Source organism: Rhinolophus sinicus, linkage group LG02 (assembly GCF_036562045.2).
Source record: "Rhinolophus sinicus isolate RSC01 linkage group LG02, ASM3656204v1, whole genome shotgun sequence".
Taxonomy (NCBI): domain Eukaryota; kingdom Metazoa; phylum Chordata; class Mammalia; order Chiroptera; family Rhinolophidae; genus Rhinolophus; species Rhinolophus sinicus.
Window position 1 is genome coordinate 148,011,167 of NC_133752.1, and position 18,439 is coordinate 148,029,605.

An 18,439-nucleotide genomic window follows, 5' to 3' on the forward strand; every position below is an offset into this window, starting at 1 on the left:
AGTGAATCCACAACCATGGAACTTTAGTGCTACAGGACTTGTCTGTTCTGTGTTTGAGCAGCCTGAGGCGTACAGAGAAGCAGTGATGCCCCCAGCAAAATGTGGGTGGTTTTGGACATAGTCTCCTAGTTTTCACTTGCACTCAATGACCACAATCCTGTATTTTCATGTGATTAAAATTTGGGGTGTACATGGTGATGGTAACAGTGGGGAACAGAAGCAGGTAGGGGGGAGGCCAGAACAAACTTTTGCCCCACCATAATTCTATGGCAGCATATGTCTCCACCGGTGTCCCCGCTGTAGTCCCAAGGCAGGTGGACATCCCCTACCTTTGCCCCAGATCTCCAGGGCACACCTCAAAAACAAGCAACTCAATGGTGGAGTTTCTTAGGAAGCTATCAACTCATGATTTGGGGGAAACTTGTAGAGGAGTTTCCAGCGACTTGATCCTAAGAGATTACTGCACTCTGCTCTCTAAATGGCAAGAGATGAATGATAAATGATCAAGTTGGGGAAGTTTGTCTACAGTGTAATTCCGGCAAGTCACAGGTATGAGGTTTTAAACAGATGCTGCTGGCAGACAAACTAAACATAGATACTCCCTTCTCAGGTTTGGGAGGGTGCCCCGCCCAGCTAGTGCGTGCGTGTGTGTGTGTGTGTGTGTGTGTGTGTGTGTGTGTCTATATATATAGGGAGTGAGCCAGGCCTCTTGCAAAGGAGTCATCACTCTTTCCCGCCCCTGTCTCTGCCTCCTTCCAGCTGCCCTTTCTCGTGTCTGCTTGCCTGGATGCTCCAGCAACCATGAGCCGCCAGTTTAGCTCTCGGTCGGCGTTTAGCTCAAGGAGCAAGAGGGTTTACAGCCTTTGCTCTTCTGCAGGCACTGGTGGTGGCAGTCAGGCTGTGGGTTCCGTGTGTCAGGCCCGAGGGAGGTGTGGCGGTGGTGGGTATGGGAGCCAGGCGAGGGGGTTTGGCTCTTGGAGCCTCTACAATTTGGGTGGCAGTAAAAGCATCTCCGTTAACCTAGTGGGGAGAGGCACCAGTAGTTTCTGCCAGGGTGCAGGAGCAGGAAGGGGGTTTGGAGGGGGCAGAAACTTTGGGGGTGGTGGTTTTGGAGGTGCTGGCTCTGGAGGTGGTGGTTTTGGAGGTGGTGCTTTTGGGGGTGGGAGTTTTGGAAGTGGTGGCTATGGACGAGGTGGCTTTGGGGGTGCTGGGTTTGGGAGTAATTTTGGGCTTAGGGCCTTTGGTCCGTCTTGTCCCGTGGGGGGCATCCAAGAGGTGACTGTTAACCGGAGCCTCCTGCAGCCGCTTGACCTGGAGGTGGACCCTGAAATTCAGAGAGTGAAGACACAGGAGCGGGAGCAGATCATGGTTCTCAACAACAGGTTCGCCTCCTTCATCGACAAGGTGAGTGCTCCGGGGGCAGGTGGACTCTCTGGTCCCTGACCAAAGGACCGAGAGGGCCGCGTGCCCGGCCACCTCTCACAGCACTGTGCTGTGTCAGTTGGTGGTGACAATCACTTCCAGATGTGTGTATCCTGGGACCTCAAGAAAACATTTACTTTGTTTAGGCCTCAATTTGACTTAATGAGGGAATTCATTTTTATCTTTTCCTTTTGGCAGGAAAGCAGATAAAAGATGTGAAAATATCCAACAGACATGGTGTAGTAACCTTATTCTCATTCATCATTATTCACTTTGCATCCATCCATTATCCATCCCTCCCTCCCTCCCTCCATCCACTCATCCATCGCACAAACACTTACTAAGCATCTACTATATGCCAGACACTGTACCACAGGGTGACAACAAGGTGACTAGGTCACCAGTCCTGCCCTCCAGGAGCCATGGCAGAGCCCAGGTGAATGCCCTGGTGGGTATTGCTGGGGTGTGAAGTCAATAGCATATTAAATAGGATTCTAACTGAATTCCTCATTTTAGCTTGTTAAGGGCTCCAAATAGGCCAGATGAAGCCACTGACGCCCTTCTCCCTAGCCTAGTTTCCTCATTAAATTTCAGATTAGGTCTGGTCCAGGCCGAAATCACTAAGAAGAGGCTGGTAGAAGACCTATGGTAAAAACTTTCCTCCAGCATTTCCTCTTGTCCAGAAGCGGAGGCAAGGCAGCTACTGTCGGATCCCCAGAAGGTTTTGGCTCTTGGGAAGTAGTGGGAAGCACCACAAAGGCCGCTGGATGCTCAGTGACTTTCCCTCAGTCCCCACAGAAGTTCTGTGTTAAGGCCAGAGCTTAACCTGTGATCTGACTGCACAGTAGCCATGGCCAAAGCCCAACATTGGGCTGTATACCAGGCCCCTGATACTTGGGTAAATGCTGGGGACAGGCCAGAGTGTGTGGGGGAGGAGGAGGCCTAGCGATAGCCGAAAAAGAGTTCAACAGAGCTCAATGCTTCTGGCTACTTCTGGTTATCTTGGGTGGGAAACTTGGCGGAATATGGTCACATCTCAGGCACAGGTAGGGACTGGGACAGCTTGACTGGAGCAAGGAGGTGACAGGTGAAGGAGAGGTCAAGGATAGGCCAAGGCAGGGTCACGGACACAAGCTGGTTGAGAGGTGGGGGTTAGTCAGTGAAATGGCCATGGGCTGCTTGCAGCTGGTCTCCTGAGACTCATTTGATTGTGGTTCCTGTCATTGATAGGACATCCGCTCAGTTTTCTGGCACGGGGCTGCAGACAGAGGCCAAGATGCAGGAAACCGTGACTTCTTGTCCTTCCCCATGGGCATGGTTTGTGGTGACCACGAGGAGAGAATCCTCACCCAGGAGGGCCCTGGCCTGGTTGGAAGGGAGAAGCCTTCCATTGCAGTGACTCCTGACCCTAGTTTCTGATCTGGCCCTGCTTTCACCCTTAACCCCAGCCAGCCTATTCTTAGCACCACATGGGAGATATCCTTTCAAACTATCATATTACTCCTCCATTGGCTTCTTGCCACAGGTAGAATAAAAGCCAAGATCCTATGAGGCCCTGTATGATCTGGCTGTCCAACCCACAGCTGCTGCTAACCCTCAGCTTGCAGTGGTGAGAATTAGGCGATATTGCTACCGTTGGATGAAACGACTCTCAAGCCGCAAGTTTTAGTGAACAGAATGAGGGCTGGAATTTAGCTCCCCAGGGTACACACTCACGGTCTGCAGTGGTCCTGCACTCCCTCTCTGCTTTCTTTCCTCTTACTTACCAGCACACTATTGCATTCTTGCATCCTCTAGCACCCGAAGCGTGGTCCTGCATCAGGGCCTTTGCACTTGCTATTTCCTCTGCTTGGAACTCCTCTCTTCCAAAGAATGGGTTGGCTTCCCCCCTCATCTACTTCAGGTCTTTGCTCAGATGCCACTGTCTCAGTGAGGTCTTCCCTGAACTCTCTATTTAAAGTAACACGCCCACTCCAGCATCTCTGTCTGCTATTCCTGTGTAATTTTTCTCCACAGCTGCTATCGCCATTTGATACACTGTATATGTCAACAATTTCTTTACAGTTGTCTCTCTGAATAGAATGCAAACTCCTGGAAAGCAGGTTTTTTTTTCTGTTTTGTTTATTATTGAATCTCTAAGCATCCAGAATGGTGTCTGGCACATGATAATCGTTCAATAAATCTGTGTTGAATGAAAAACTGAGTCAGCCCTTCAGCTATCGGGCTTGACCCTCAGAGAGTGGGAATGGGAACAAAGGCTTTTTTCAAGAACCAATGACAAGAGAAAGGGATCTCAGGAAGGAAAGGGGGGGATTTCAGCCTTTTTCATGGGGATACTGGCTTGTATTTGTTCAGCTAAACTTGAGTCCTCTATGCCAGGGTAGCGAGTAGCCTGGAAAGTCTACACCAGCAGACAATTTCAAAGCGGTTAGCATTTCTTTAGTCTGTGATGCTTACGAACTGTCTTCTCTGTGTCGGCCACTATGTGTCCACTGATCTAAACACCTTGTTTACTGGAGAACAAAGCAGACATGGTTTGCCTTCCTGGGGCTCACACCAAAAGACTGTAAATCATGAAAGATGCTGCAGGGGAAAAGCAGAGGTGAGACACCAGGGGATGCCACTTCAGTGGAGGTCTAAAGGGTGAATAGGAGGTACCAGGCTAAGAATTGGGGAGACTGGGCTGCTGGAGGCACCAGGAGGTCTCTGTGGCTACAGAGTCATGAGTGGGAGGGAGAGAAGCACGAGAGGCTGAGTGGGGTGTGCTTTTTCCAGTAAGAGGGTTAGCTCAGCATGCTGTAAGTTTTATCTGTGTTAGCTGAGCTTCCCCTGAGTATTGCCGATGGGGAACACAGCTCAGGAGTGTTTTGGGGCCTGGCGAAAGATCACAGTGACTTTCAATGACTTGTTTAGTGGTTTAATCTCATTAAAATTGTCTGGCAGTCTGTGATGCCAGCCTCTGCCTTTGCAGTTTGGGTGACCTGATGAGCACCATGCTTTCTTTGACTAGGGGGACTCAAAGAAACCCAAAGTACCCAGAGGTGTCCTACTGTCCCCTCATTGCTTGATGTGGAAATTCACCGTGGGCCCCTAGGATTCTTTCTTTTGATCCCCACAACGCAGAGCACAGGGCTGTGAACAAGTGTTCAACAGATTTCTCCACTCCCTGGGAGTGCTGCCAGAGTGAAAAATAGGCCAGGTGGCAAGAATTTCTCACAGGGCTGTTACGAGCTGTGTGGACAAACCTGTGAGAGCTAGTTGCCTTATCTCTGGCTTTGATAAGTTGAACAAAAATAAGCCATGAGTAACCGTGTTCTCTGCACTCATTTTGCAGCCTAGAGTCAGAACCCAAGGTGGTTGACAAGGACAGGATCCTCAGATGGGCCGTCTCAAGGGCTGGGGACTCTGAGCACCCTCCTTAGTGCCGTGTTGAAGGGGGCTGTCTTCAGCATTCTGAAGCAGGGGGTTTGTCCCTAGACAGGTCCTGGGGAGTGTGTGTGTGTATACCTGAACAAAGCATAGAGGCATCCATGGTCTTCACCTAAGACATGGGGGGCTCCATGTGTGTGCAGCCAGTAGAGGTAAGCTGAGGGTTGATCGTTATCAGGCAACTGACAGTCCACGCACTTGGTCTGCACAGCCCCCAGCTCTCTGGACGCTGTACCTGACCTTTGTGGCCACAGTTTTGGGGAACAGATGGTAAGACTATAGGATGATGTCCACTTTCCATTCTCCGTGAGAATGGAGGAAATAGAACCTGAATACTAGCTAACCCCAAAGTTCTGACTGTGGGGCACTGGAATGCATTATATAACATGAAAAAAAAGAGAGAATATTTATTGACTGTTAAAATTCTGTCTGGGTTATAAGAACATTTACGTGAGGTAACCTTCCTGAAAAACATACTGGCAGACAGCAGGGGTGGTGGGGCCTGCAGGGAGGGGACACCCAGGCAAGTTTGCTCAGGAATCAGTGTAATACTCGAAGTCAAATTGTTCCTTCCTTCCTCAGTCACATAACGTAGTTCAACCACAAAGAGAAATGAGCCTTGGCTGTGTCAGATGCGCTGATCACCATTTCCTCATGTTGGCATGAATACACTGAGTGACAGCTCTATGATGTAAATGGGGGTTGTTAGGGGAAACAAGGAGCCTGTTGGAGGGATTTACCTTCAACACCAAAGTTAGCTTAGTGTTAATTTCAGGTGAGTTGACCTGATAGCCATTTATCAACCATCAGCCCCCACACTGTGCCCATGTGTTCTGGTCCCAGAGAAAGGGGAGCTCTCTGACCCCTAGAGGGGCCATCCTGATTCTCTGAGTCCTGGACATGCTGTGGGGCTGCCCATCCTCCTCCCCGTGGGGTGCTTCTCAGATCCACAGCCTGGGGTGAAGTTGGAGGTCTCTTCCTCTTAGGTGCGATTCCTGGAACAGCAGAATCAGGTGCTACAAACAAAATGGGAGCTGCTGCAACAGGTAAACACCTCGACTTGGACCAACAACCTGGAACCCTTCTTAGAGAACTACATCAGCGAGCTGAGGAGGCAGGTGGATTTTCTCAACGCGCAGCAGATGAGCCAGAACTCGGAGGTCATGAGCATGCAAGATATGGTGGAGGACTACAAGAACAAGTAAGGCTCCAGGCGGGGTGAACGGCCTGGGGAGAAGCATGGCAGGGAACTGATTCACAGGGCAAGACCTTCTGCTCCAGTGTTAATGTGTAAGGGGTGGGAGCAGGCCCACCAGACACAGCCATGCAGGCTCCGCACCGCACAGCTGTGGGGTGGGGGGCATTTTACACATGGTCGCCCCAGTAGGATGGTATTGCCAGTAAGCTCTCAATTGCATTGCGTGGGGAGAGGCAGACTAGCTTCACGGGTGTTGGCACCAGATACGTCTCGGTTCTGGTGTGGACTTTGCCACTTTCTGGCTGTCTAAGCCTTTAGTTTTCACATTAGTAAAGTGGGGATAGTGAGTACCCTCCTTGTTGGATTGTCGTGAGGGGTAGATCTGTCACTTTCGAATGTGAGCGTGCCTTAGCTTGTGAAAATCAGATTGATCAAGTAGGTCTGGGATGGGGCTGCAGTGTTTTCGCTTCTAATGTTTCCAAGTGACACTCATGGTGGGTACTGGGGATCACATTTGGAGAGCCACTGGTTTAGATGAAATTATTCTGAACAAGTTCGTAGGCTGTGCCTGCACTTGCTAAGTACTCAGTAGGCACTGGCTATTATTCATAACGATAGGAGTAACAGGACCTGTCTATTCTAGGCCAGCTGCTCCTACACCTGCAGACAAGGGGCCTCTCCCTCCCCATGCTGAGGGGCGCAGGGCGCTTCTCTAAACATCACCCTGACATGCTTATTGCCTTGGGCCAGTACACAGTCAAGTGTGTGTGAGTTCACAGGGAGAAATGAAATTCGCACTGAAGGTGTTGGGGGGCAGAATCATAGGTGACATTTTTTTCTCTTTAAAAAGATTTAGCAAAAGTGGTTACTTTAAGTTCTCAATTAAAAAAAATAAATGATTGAGCTCGACAAATTTACAAATACAAATGGGGCTCTAGGTTTTCCACGTTGGGTCCTTGTCCCCTTTGTTGACCCGCAGAACCAGGACCTGGCTCCAGCTGCTTGTCAGTGACAGCAGCAGCCCTGGGAGGGGGAAGCCAGCGTCCAAGACAGTAAACACTTAAGGAATTCCAAGCCTTCCACTGCAGGAGAAATCTCAAAGCGTCAAGGTCAGCCCCTGCAGCCTGTCTTGTTTCTTACCTCCCCCCACAGATATGAGGAAGAAATCAACCGGAGGACCAACAATGAGAATGACTTTGTCATCCTGAAGAAGGTGAGGAATGGGGGTATCCCGAAGGGGACAGTTGGCCCAGGAGGCTGAATAGAGCGAGGAATTCCTGTGAAATGCTGTGTGACTGAGGGATAGACAGGGTGACCTTGGGGGCCAGCTTGTGGAGTGTGCTGGCCAAATGCTGGGACGCTTACACTGAAGGGGAAAGTTTGAAAGCGATGTTAATATGAATCTTTAGGAATCCGTGAGTTTTTAACCTCTCCAGGGGCCTGAAAGTGAAATTAAATTAACGGACAGCTTTTGAGTGTCAGTTATTTGTGGCCTTGGGACTGGGGAGTGACCTGGGGTGTCGTGTGTGATTGACCAAGATGAACAGCTTGGTGTCACACTTCCTTCTGGCCAGAAAAACCAAGGTTTGCAGGTCTCTTATTTGAATAAGGGGAGGAAACAAACCCAGAGGGGCCCTGCCACTTGCCTGGGCCACCCAGCCGGCTGGTATCAGGCAACACCAGGCAAAAAGTCAGACTGTCTTTCCTTCTCTTCAGGATGTGGATTCTGCCTTTATGAACAAAGTGGACCTGCAGTCCAAGGTGGACTCTCTGTTTGGGGAGCTCAATTTCCTGAAGCAATTATTTGAGATCGTGAGTTCAGTCCTCATAAGAAACCCTTGTCTTTTCTCATCTTACATGGGGAATGGGCTGTGAAAGGGGGAGGCCTGCAACCCAACGTTGCCTACTAGGGACACCTCTCCCCAGTCACCTCAACTCTGTGGAGCAGGAGTCAGCCATTCTCTTAACCCTCAGTGCTTATGATTCCTGGATGGGGGTACTGGAGAAGGGAGGCATGGAGAGTCCTGAGGTAGGAGAAGGTGAAACCGTCCCCACTTCTGTCTAAGAAATGAGGTTAATACCTGGGACATATATGGGCAAAACCAACCAGAAATCTTCATCGGCACTGGCAAGTTGATGGGGGCTATTGAGGAACTCCATAGAAGAGGACAGAGTGGATCTTAGAGGGAAGGAGGATGAAGACTGCAGTGGTGACAGATAATATGCTCTTAGCACCTGGTCCTACAGTCACCCATGTCTAAACTGGGAACACTGCTTTGGGCCAGATGCTGTGCTAGAAGCTTCATATATCCTGGGTATCTCCACTCTACAGATGAGAAAACTGAGGCACTGAGAGAGTCAGTCACTTGCTAGATTACCTAGCTAGTCAACGGTACAGCCCAGACTCAGAAGTGAGGGTGAGTGGCCGCAGAGGTGTAGTTTTTTCCCATGGCCTTTGAGAGCTCCTGTGGTTTCAAGGAGCAAGTCTGCCTATCAGAGGGCCCAGCTCAAGATGGTAGCCAAGCCAGAGTAAAGCAGGTATACAGGGCCCAGGAGCAGCATGCTGGGCAGGTGGTGTCTACAGGGGCTCTGAATTCAGGCTCTCTCTTCTTCCTGGAACTAGGTCTGGGTGCCTTTACCTTTAGCTAAGGTACCTGTCAGTGGACAACAAAAATTCAAAGAAATTTCCCCTAAGACTCCTACCTGGCCCAGGCTTCTGGCTTCTCCACAGAGCCTCAAGGGGGGTGGGTGGGCAGAAAAGGGAAACTGAGGCCCTAAGAGGACAGTGGAAGGAGTTAACCTGTGGTCCCTGCCTCGCAGGAGCTGTCCCAGATGCAGACCCACGTCAGTGACACCAGAGTCATCGTGTCCATGGACAACAACCGCTCCCTGGACCTGGACAGTATCATCAGCGCCGTGCGGGCCCAGTACGAGATGATCGCCCAGAAGAGCAAGGAGGAGGCGGAGGCGCTGTACCAGACCAAGGTGAGCGCTGTGGTCCCCTGGCCAGGCTCGGTACCCAAAGCCAAACGTACCTCCTGGAACTTGTATCGTCTTTCTCTTATTTCTGAAGTAAAACATGCTTGTTACAGAAAACTGCGAAATTACAGGTCAAGATTACTCATCTCTCGCTACCGATAGTACCATGCCAGCATATGTTCTACCAGTTCTTTGTACCTAACGTTTATTGAAAACTCATATATTCCAGGCACTGCACTAGGGGCTTTATATATATATTGTGTAGTTTACTCCTATAACAACCCTATGAGGCAAGGATTTCATTATTCCTACTTTACAGATAATAGAGCATGAGATGACCTAATTTCTCTAAGGTCTTGTGGCTGGGGCAGAACTTAATTAAACTCAGGTGTGTCTTCTAGCAACCCATGCTCTCCACCATTATCATGTTTCTATTCTTATTTTTTCATAGTGAGGTCTTTTAAAATATAGGCTTGTACTTTTTTGTTTATCACTTTGAATGTCCTTCTGTGACATTAAATATTCTACATCACCTTTAATAGCAGCGTGGTATCGATGGTAGGAATATACTCTTACTCATCAGATAAACATCTTTGAAATTAAGTCTTTGGCCACAACTTTGGTTACTTCTTTAATATACATTGACTTGGAACTTTTTGGAGGGTGAAGACTGTCGTTGAGGATCAAGGGCCAGTCACTAAATTCTGAACACCTGGCACTTGAGCTCTAATTTGTGGATGGATTACCTGTGGCCAACTCCCATCCCTGCTGGCCTCTGTCCTCCTGTCCTGCAGGCGGATGTTCTGAATGGCATGGATTTCAGCATCAGATTGGGGAGGTAGATGGCTAACAGTGAAAACCTCAGAATGCAGAGATTTCCTTGAGCCAACCATCCCCCTTGCTTCCTTCAGAGTCATGGCCTGTGGGTAGGGTTCCTATTGCTGGGGCAACATAGACATGGAAAAGGAGATAGAAAAGAAAATGAGAATAAATGTGGAGTGTGCCAAGGGCCCCTGAGGAAATGAGGGCTTGACTGCTAGGAAAATCATTCTGGAAAAGGGTAGGAAGGAATATGGCAGAGTGGAAAAAGTGAGGAGGGGTCCCAGTGTGGTAAAGATCGGTGCAAAGGCTTAGATATGGGAAAAAAGAGGTAAAAAGAACATCACCAAGCAATTTTGTTTGTCTGGGATGTGGGGCTGACCCAGAGACTGGTGGGAACGAGGGAGGCTTTATATAGATGTGTGTATGTGTGTTCAGAGCTCAGATAAGGGAGGTTTGGTACAGGTGTGAGTGTGTGTGCATGGGAGCATCGCTGGGCTCTCTGGGAACTTTCCCAGGGCAGAGTGGTCTGGGCAGGGTCTGGGAAGGCAGTCCCCCGCCCTCCTGGAAGGGCTCATGGGGAGCAGCGGGCTGACTGTGGTGCTGCTTTTGACCCTCAGTACCAGGAGCTCCAGATGACAGTGGGAAGACATGGAGACGACCTGAAGAACAGCAAGATGGAGATTGCAGAGCTCAACCGCACTATCCAGAGGCTGCAGGCAGAGATCAGCAACGTCAAGAAGCAGGTAAGATGGGTGTCCAGACATGTCACCTCCCATGGTGCCCTGCCAGATGGGGCTCCTCAAACTCAACCTCCCTCTCCCCCCCACCGCCACTGCCCTGCATCTTCTCCGTGACCATCTCCTGAGCAGATCGACCAGATGCACTCAGTCATTTCGGAAGCAGAGGAGAGAGGACACCGGGCCCTTCAGGACGCGGGGCAGAAGCTGCAGGGCATGGAGGACGCCCTGCAACAGGCCAAGGAGCACATGGCCCGGTTGCTGCGTGACTACCAGGCACTGCTGGGAGCCAAGCTGTCCCTGGATGTGGAGATCGCCACCTACCGCAGGCTGCTGGAGGGCGAGGAGAGCAGGTGGGCCATATTTTGGGACCAAAGTGCAGGTTGCACCCCTGGAGCCGTGGGACTGACTATTTGGAGAGAATAGCTTTTCTGGGAAGATTGGTAACCCAGGGTGAGCAGAAACATTCAAGTCAGAAGCAAGGATGTGTGATTTGGCAGGGTCACTGTCATTCTCTTATCTCTAAGCAGAATGTTCCTATATCCCAACCCAAGCCATTGCAGCCAGGTGGTGACTCCACCCCCCACCTCCCAATGCTAAAGTCTTGAGGAAAATGCTTAAAATCCCTTCTGGCCTCGCTGGCCCCCTGACTTCCCTGCCCATGCACAGACACACCTTTCCCATGCGCAACAAAGCTTGGGGACATCTCCGCTCCTGATGTCACCAGGCTGCTGCCTGCTCTCCTTCTGGCTTTGCAGGTCTGGCTGATGTGTGTGCTTTGCTTTTACAGGATGTCAGGGGAGCTGCAGAGCCACGTGAGCATCTGTAAGTAGCAGAGCCCAGGGCTGGGGCAGGTTGGTACTGAGTGGAGGGAAGGCCCAGCAGGGTTGCCCAGCAGGGAACTGGCAGGGGGGCATTTTAGTTTCCAGTCCCACACCGTGAGAACCAAATGAGCAAACACAACTGCAAAGCCTGGAGAAATTTGTTGAAATAAATGATTTTAGCGCTTCTTAACCTTAGTTATGATCCCAAATATAATAATTTTGGGTATATTAATACTGACGATGTACCCAGAATCTTTTTGTAGCATGAAGAATGCTTTGGAAATGAATATACTTGTATCTAGTTTTTGCAAGTCAGATGCTGCCAGTGATGAAGGACATAGGAGGCTGTCCGGAGGGTGGGTGCAGGCAGGTACCCCCCCCGCCCAGTCCTTCTGACCCCCAAATGCGCTGCCCTCTCCCCTGACAGCTGTGCAGAGCAGCCAGATGACCCTCGGTGGCGCAGGAGGCGGAGGTGGCCGAGGCTCTGGAGGGTTCAGCGGCGGTGGCAGCAGCCGGGGCTACGGAGGCAGCGGAGGCAGCGGCGGGGGCAGCTCTCTTGGGGGCGGTGCAGGCTATGGCGCGGGCAGTGGAGGTGGTTATGGGGGCGGCAGTGGTGGGAACTACGGCGGGAGCAGCAAGTCCAAGGGCGGAAGCGGCGGGGGATCCGCCCGCCTGCAGATCATCCAAACTTCTACCAACACGTCCCACAGGCGAATCGTGGAGTAGAGGTGGCTCGCTCCTGTTCCCTTTTCTACCTCCTTCTGACCTCCTCTCACTTCCTTTTCCTGATGGGTCACAGCAGTTTCACCAATCAAGTCCACTCTAGATGGGGAAGTAGGTCTATCTATGGAGAGCATTGGCTGGCAGTCAGGACGCAGCCAGTCTCATTTTCAACTCAGACTCTCTCAGCGGGCCCTGCTCCTGTCCCTGGGGACGCCCAGGGCCCAGTTTAGCCGTGGAGTGTAGAGCATCTACAAGGCAGATAGTGGAGAGCTGATGTCAAGCACAGCAGCTTTCTCAGTTCCAGGTCCCCTTTCCTGCACCTGAGCTGCCTGGGAACAAGAATCCATCCCTCAAGGAGCCACAAAATGAGGCCCTTGGGTGAGTGGCTGATGGCAAGGCAAGCTAGCTTGGCATGGGCTCTTCTGTACTGGGGACCAATTCCTGCCTTTTGGTCTATAGCCTCACACACTGTCATGGAGAGTGTGGATTGGCTGCCCACATCACATATCTGTGAGTGACGTCTGGGCCTGATTCGGATGCTCTGTCTCAGGAAGCATTACCCACAGGTTAGTAGCTCCAGGTGGGAGTATTTCAGAGGTCACGAGTCTGTCCACAGGGAGGACCGGAAGGAGCAGTGAAGGGAGGAGGTGATGGACAAGCAAACAAGTTCTGTTCTGTCTTGCCCCTCCTGACATCTCCATTCTTTGGAAGCCTGGCCCTTCCTGATCTCTGTTCCATAACGACTCATCTGAGACTTGTCCAACATCCTGGGCATATACAGCCTAACTCTACTCTGTCCAGGTGCCCAGGCCTTGAAGAGTTTGAGGATCCGACTTGGGTCTTGGGAGGTTCAATTCTAAACCAGGCTGCAAGCTGCCTGTTATTTGCAAGGTAGCTTAATGCTCTTTTCCAGGCTGCAAAGTCCCTTCTGCCTCCTGTTCTCTGTGACTGAACACTTTGTGAGAATGACTCTTCGTTTTGGGCCTTACATAAGATGCTTGAGATGTGCTGGAGGGGATAGGAAGAGGACATTATTGGCCAACTCATGGGTCGTGAGAGAGAGAAGGTGGCTTTGCTTCTAAGATCTGGAGTCACCTTCACTTGCTTGCTGAGTCCTAACACAAACTCCCAGTCCATGATTCTCTTGGGGCATCTGATGAGCTCAGCGTAGGTCCTTTGGGGAGTGCTGTGACATCATCATTTCCTGGCTGAAGGTGGTACCTTGAAATTTCTGGTGTTTCTACAATAAACTTTTCTGTGATCTCAAACTGCTGTTTGGTCAAGAGATGAGTTATTTCTTCTGTAGTTTCTGCAGGCCTCTGAAATTATTCATGTTTGGGAAGTAAAGTTTATTATTTTTTATTGCATTTTTTGCATTTATTGTAGACATAATCTTACAAATCCTTAAAATGACCGATCATTCAAAAGTCAGTTACACATTTGTTCAACAGGCATTTATTTAGCTCCTACTATGTGGTAGACAGTGGTCTAGGCACTGGGAATGCAATGGTGAATGAACACATTTCTTAATCTGAAGGATGGTTAATAACTCAAGTGACATAGGCGAGGTGGGGGGAAGAAATCAGAACAGGGCCTATTCTGTGGACACAGGGAGATGCAGCACAACAGGAGCAGTGGGACTCACAGCAGTTGACAGTGTTGGGGAAGGGAAGTCCCAACTGATTCCTAGAGGGCTGGAAAGTGGAGCAGGGCTGGGGAACAGAGTTGGGCAGGTGTGGGCAGCGAGTCAGGGAAGGGCCCTCCAGATAGTCTGCTCAGAGACTCATAGATAAGAGGAGGGGAATGTGTGTGAATCAGAGGGGGCAGCTGCGGAGGAGAAACTGAGCTGGGGAGATGAGACGTGAGCCCATTAACCGGGGATGGGGGTGTTATGGGCATGAGATTCCTTCATTGATGCCCCTAGAGAAAAGTATAGATGCAGAAATTCAAGAATGGAGCAAGGTAAGCTATCACCTCATCCTTTGTGACATTTCTGAGTCTGTGTAAAGAAGTCACATAAAAGATGTGGCCTGGAAGTCCTAGCCACAGCTGTCAGACATGAACAAGAAATAAAAGGCATCCAAATGGGAAAGAAAGAAGTAAAACTGTCATTATTTGCATATAACATGATACTATATAGAGAGAACCCCAAAGATTCCACTAAAAAACCATTAGAACTGATAAATGAATTTAGGAAAGTAGCACAATACAAAATTAATATTCAGAAATTGGTTGCATTTTTATACACCAATAACAAACTATCAGAAAAGAGAAATTAAGAAAACAATCCCATTTATAATTGCATAAAAAATACCTAGGAATAAATTTAACCAAGGAACTAAAAGACCTGTACTCAGTAAATTATAAAACATTGAAGAGAGAAATTAAAAAAGATACAAATAAATAGAAACATATCTCATGCTCATGGATAGGAAGAATTAATATAGTTAAAATGTCCATAATACCCAAAGCAATCTATAGATTCAGTGCAATCCCTTCAGTGGCATTTTTCACAGCACTAGAACAAATAATCTTAAAATTTGTATGGAACCATAATAGATTCCGAATAGCCACTGCAATCCTGAGAAAGAAGAACAAAGCTTGAGGTATCACGCTTCCTGATATCAAATTATACTATAAGACCATAGTAATCAAAACAGCATGGTACTGGCATAAAAACAGACACATGGATCAATGGAACAGAATGGAGAGTCCAGAAATAAATCCATGCCTATATGGTCATTTAGTCTATGACAAAGAAAACAAGAACTTATGTTGGGGTAAAGCTAGTCTATTCAATAAATGGTGCTGGGAAAACTGGACAGATACATGCAAAAAATGAAACTGGACCCTCTTATTACTCCATATACAAGAATAAACACAAAATGGATTAAAAACTTAAATGTAAAACCTGAAATGACAAAACTCCTAGAAGAAAACATAGGCAGTAAACTCTCATACATTACCCTTAGTAATATTTTTACTGATATATCTTCTCGGGCAAAGGAAACAAAAGAAAAAATAAACAAACGGACTACAACAAACTAAAAAGTTTTTGCATAGCACAGGAAACCATCAACAAAATGAAAAGACATCCTACTGAATGGGAGAAGATATTTGCCAATGATACATCTGATAAGGGGTTAATAGCAAAAAATTTATAAAAAAATTCATACAACTCAACACCAAAAAATCACACAATCCAATTAAAAAATGGGCAGAACACCTGAAGAGACATTTCTCCAAAGAACACATACAGATGAACAATAGACATATGAAAAGATGCTCAATGTCACTAATCATCAGAGAAACGCAAATAAAAACCATAATAAAATACCACCTCACTCCTGTCAGAAAGGCTATCATCAATAAATCAACAAACAACAAGTGTGGTGAGGATGTGGAGAAAAGGGAAACACGGGGCACTGTTGGTGGGATTGCAAATTGGTGCAGCCACTACGGAAAACATTATGGCGGTTCCTCAAAAAATTAAAAATAGAACTACTGAATGACCCAGCAATTCCATTCCTGGGTACTTACCCAAAGAAATCCAAAACACTAATTAGAAAAGATATATGCACCCCAACGTTTACTGCAGCGCTATTCACAATAGCCAAAATATGGAAACAACCGAAATACCCATCGGTAGAAGATTGGATAAAGAGATTGTGGTACATATATACAATGGAGTATTACTTTGCCACAAGTAAGAACGAAACCTTACCATTTGCGACAACATGGATGAGATATTATGCTAAGTGAAATAGTCAGACTGAGAAAGGAAAAAAAACACATGATCTCACTTATATGTGGAATCTAAAAAACAGAATAAAGGAACAAACAAAACAGAAATAAATTCATAGATACAGTGAACAAACTGATGGTTGCTAGATGGGACGGGGGTGGGTGAGAAGGTGAAGGGATTAGGAAGTACAAACTGGTAGTCATAAAATAGTCATGGGGATGTGAAATACAGCAAGGGGAATATAGTCAATAATGTTGTAAAAACTATGTGTAGTGCCAGGTGGGTACTAGACTTATGGGTGGATCCCTTCATAAATTCTATAAATGCCTAACCACTGTGCTGCACACCTGCAACTAATATAAAATGGAATTGAATGCCAACTATAATTTAAAAAGATATATAGTCACAGAAATAAAGTACAGCACAGGGAATATAGTCAATGGTATTGTAATAGCTGTGCACAGTGAGTGTCAGGTGGGCAGTAGACTTGTTGGGGTTATTCCTTTGCGAGGGTGTAAATGTCTAGTCATTATGTTGTTTTTATCCACCTGAAACTAATAACAAGATAAAAAAGATGTGACCTACTTTCTCATGCCCTGAAGGAATACAGATAGATCTTGGATATGAGCATCACTCAAATGTGACTACAGCTCGTATGGATAAGGCATTGTGTTCTCAGGCACACCCCTCCGTTCTCGCTGAGAAGTTCCTGCCCCCTCACTTGTCTTGGCAGCAGGCCTGTGGGGGGAGGGGCTGGGAAAGGGAAAGGTCGATGAGGGGCTGCCTGACGGGAAGGAGAGAGGGGGCAGACAGATAAGCAGTTCTTACACTTTGAAATCAAAGAGCAAGAGCATGAGGACCAGGACAGGAAGACAGGGGTAAACAGCAGAGGGTGTAAACATGATAATTTAGAGTGTTCAGCTGACAGTGACAACACATGAGAACCAATAGGGTGTGGTGGCTGCTGGGGCTATGCATGGGGACCAGGAAGAGAGTAGTGTGCAGAGCTTGCTTTGGCTCTTTTGCAATCAGACCACTCTGAGGATTTCTAAATAAGAGCCCATTCAGAGGACAGTGGCCAGGGCGGTGGTGGTGGTGAATGAGAATCCCGGCCACGTGAGGACAGTGGAAGGCCCTGGAGGGGAGAAGTCTCGGGGGAGACGTGATGGCTAACTGCAAAGATCTGAAGAGTTTCCCTAGCAGAGACGGGGTTCAGCTTAGCTGATGATCCACAGGGACAGGTTGGAACTGCAGCAGATTTGTCTCAATATAAGAAGCACCTTTTTATTAATCCTGAGATAGGAGAGGCCATGTGGGGAGTTAACACATTTCAAGAAGAGGTTGGCTAATCACTTGGCAAAGGTTGAGAGAGGACACGAAACATGGGTGGGGATATGCGTATGGCAACACTTCATGTCTTTGCTGTCTTAAGAATTCATGTGATGGAGCCTGAGAAAAAAGGAATTCTAGTCTCTATTTTATATTTGGGAAAATTAAAATCAGATGCCAGGGAAGGATCAAGTCATAGAGAGACCAAGGGCTCTAGCTTGGACTGTAAAATGAACCCAAGTTTTCTGGCACCACTAGAACTATTACAGGGTATGATTTGATTATCCCTGTACATGCCTGTGTGTAGGATGTTCTTAGGGAATCCACGTTGGCTCTGGGATAAAACACAAGGTCAAGGCCAACCTGAGGTCAACTTTCCCATCTTTCTCCTTCTGCACAGGAATTAGGGTTGTCTCAGAAAACATGGACCGGTCTTTTCTCTTCAGAAGCCTTCACCGTCTCAGTCATAGTCATATGTCTGAGTTCTAGGAATATTGGAACAGAGATTCCACAGAGTAGGGGTGTGAGAAACGAAGGCCAAGGAGAGGGAGTTAATCAAGGAGGATCTTGGAGTCTAAATGAGAAGTCGTGATGTGATATTCTGGGCCTGAGCAATGGGGGCTAGCACTGAACGATACCAGGAGAGGTTTCCTGGGATAAACACTATTCCTGTTACAGGTAAGAAGCAATTCCATTGGGAACAATGAGCAATTCCCTAGCCCTTTACCATATACAAAATGCTCCTACATGCATTATCTCATATGATTCTCACTGGCCCTGAGAGAGGGCTAGGGAGACCATATGTGGGGGCTCTGTGGTCCTTCTAGGGATCATGGAGCACTCTCTCCCTGCTTCTGGTCAATGCTATTCCCACAAGGCAGATACTCAGAGGGAGAACGAAGCAGGCCCATCCATTAATCAACAGAGGGGAAGCAGGAACAGCACTCAGGGCAGCAGGATTCCCAGGGTAGTTTGCCAGCTGCTCCTCCCTCTTAGAGCCACCGCAGGGCGGAGTACTCTGGGAATCTAAATTTAATTCCACCAGCTTCTCATCTACATAGATTTCAATCTGGGAACATGGTGAACAGGAGGAACAACCATTGACTTCATAAAATTCCAACTCTGTCTGACCTAGGACAAGGTGCGTTTCTGGGCTGGGGAGTCCTTGGTTTAAGGAAATCTCTCAAGACCGATGCCTCACACTCAATTCCCAGCCAAGTGGCCCAGGATG

General features: G+C 48.2%; 1 protein-coding gene across 1 annotated transcript; it reads left to right on the forward strand.

Moving 5' to 3' along the window:
• The first annotated feature begins 732 nt into the window (after positions 1–732).
• On the forward strand, positions 733–13,399 carry LOC109443755 (keratin, type II cytoskeletal 1b). Its single transcript, XM_074325649.1, has 9 exons — positions 733–1,404; positions 5,838–6,052; positions 7,202–7,262; positions 7,766–7,861; positions 8,870–9,034; positions 10,468–10,593; positions 10,720–10,940; positions 11,378–11,412; positions 11,839–13,399. Exons 1-9 carry the CDS (start codon positions 802–804, stop codon positions 12,135–12,137), a joined length of 1,821 nt encoding a protein of 606 aa, XP_074181750.1. The 5' UTR covers positions 733–801; the 3' UTR covers positions 12,138–13,399.
• The last annotated feature ends 5,040 nt before the right edge of the window (positions 13,400–18,439 follow it).

Excerpts from the sequence above, each read along its gene's own strand:
- LOC109443755 (XM_074325649.1), top strand. The coding sequence starts at position 802 with ATGAGCCGCCAGTTTAGCTCTCGGTCGGCGTTTAGCTCAAGGAGCAAG. Across the intron at positions 7,862-8,869 it reads TGAAGCAATTATTTGAGATC|GAGCTGTCCCAGATGCAGAC; the intron begins GTGAGTTCAGTC and ends CCTGCCTCGCAG. Across the intron at positions 11,413-11,838 it reads GCAGAGCCACGTGAGCATCT|CTGTGCAGAGCAGCCAGATG; the intron begins GTAAGTAGCAGA and ends CTCCCCTGACAG.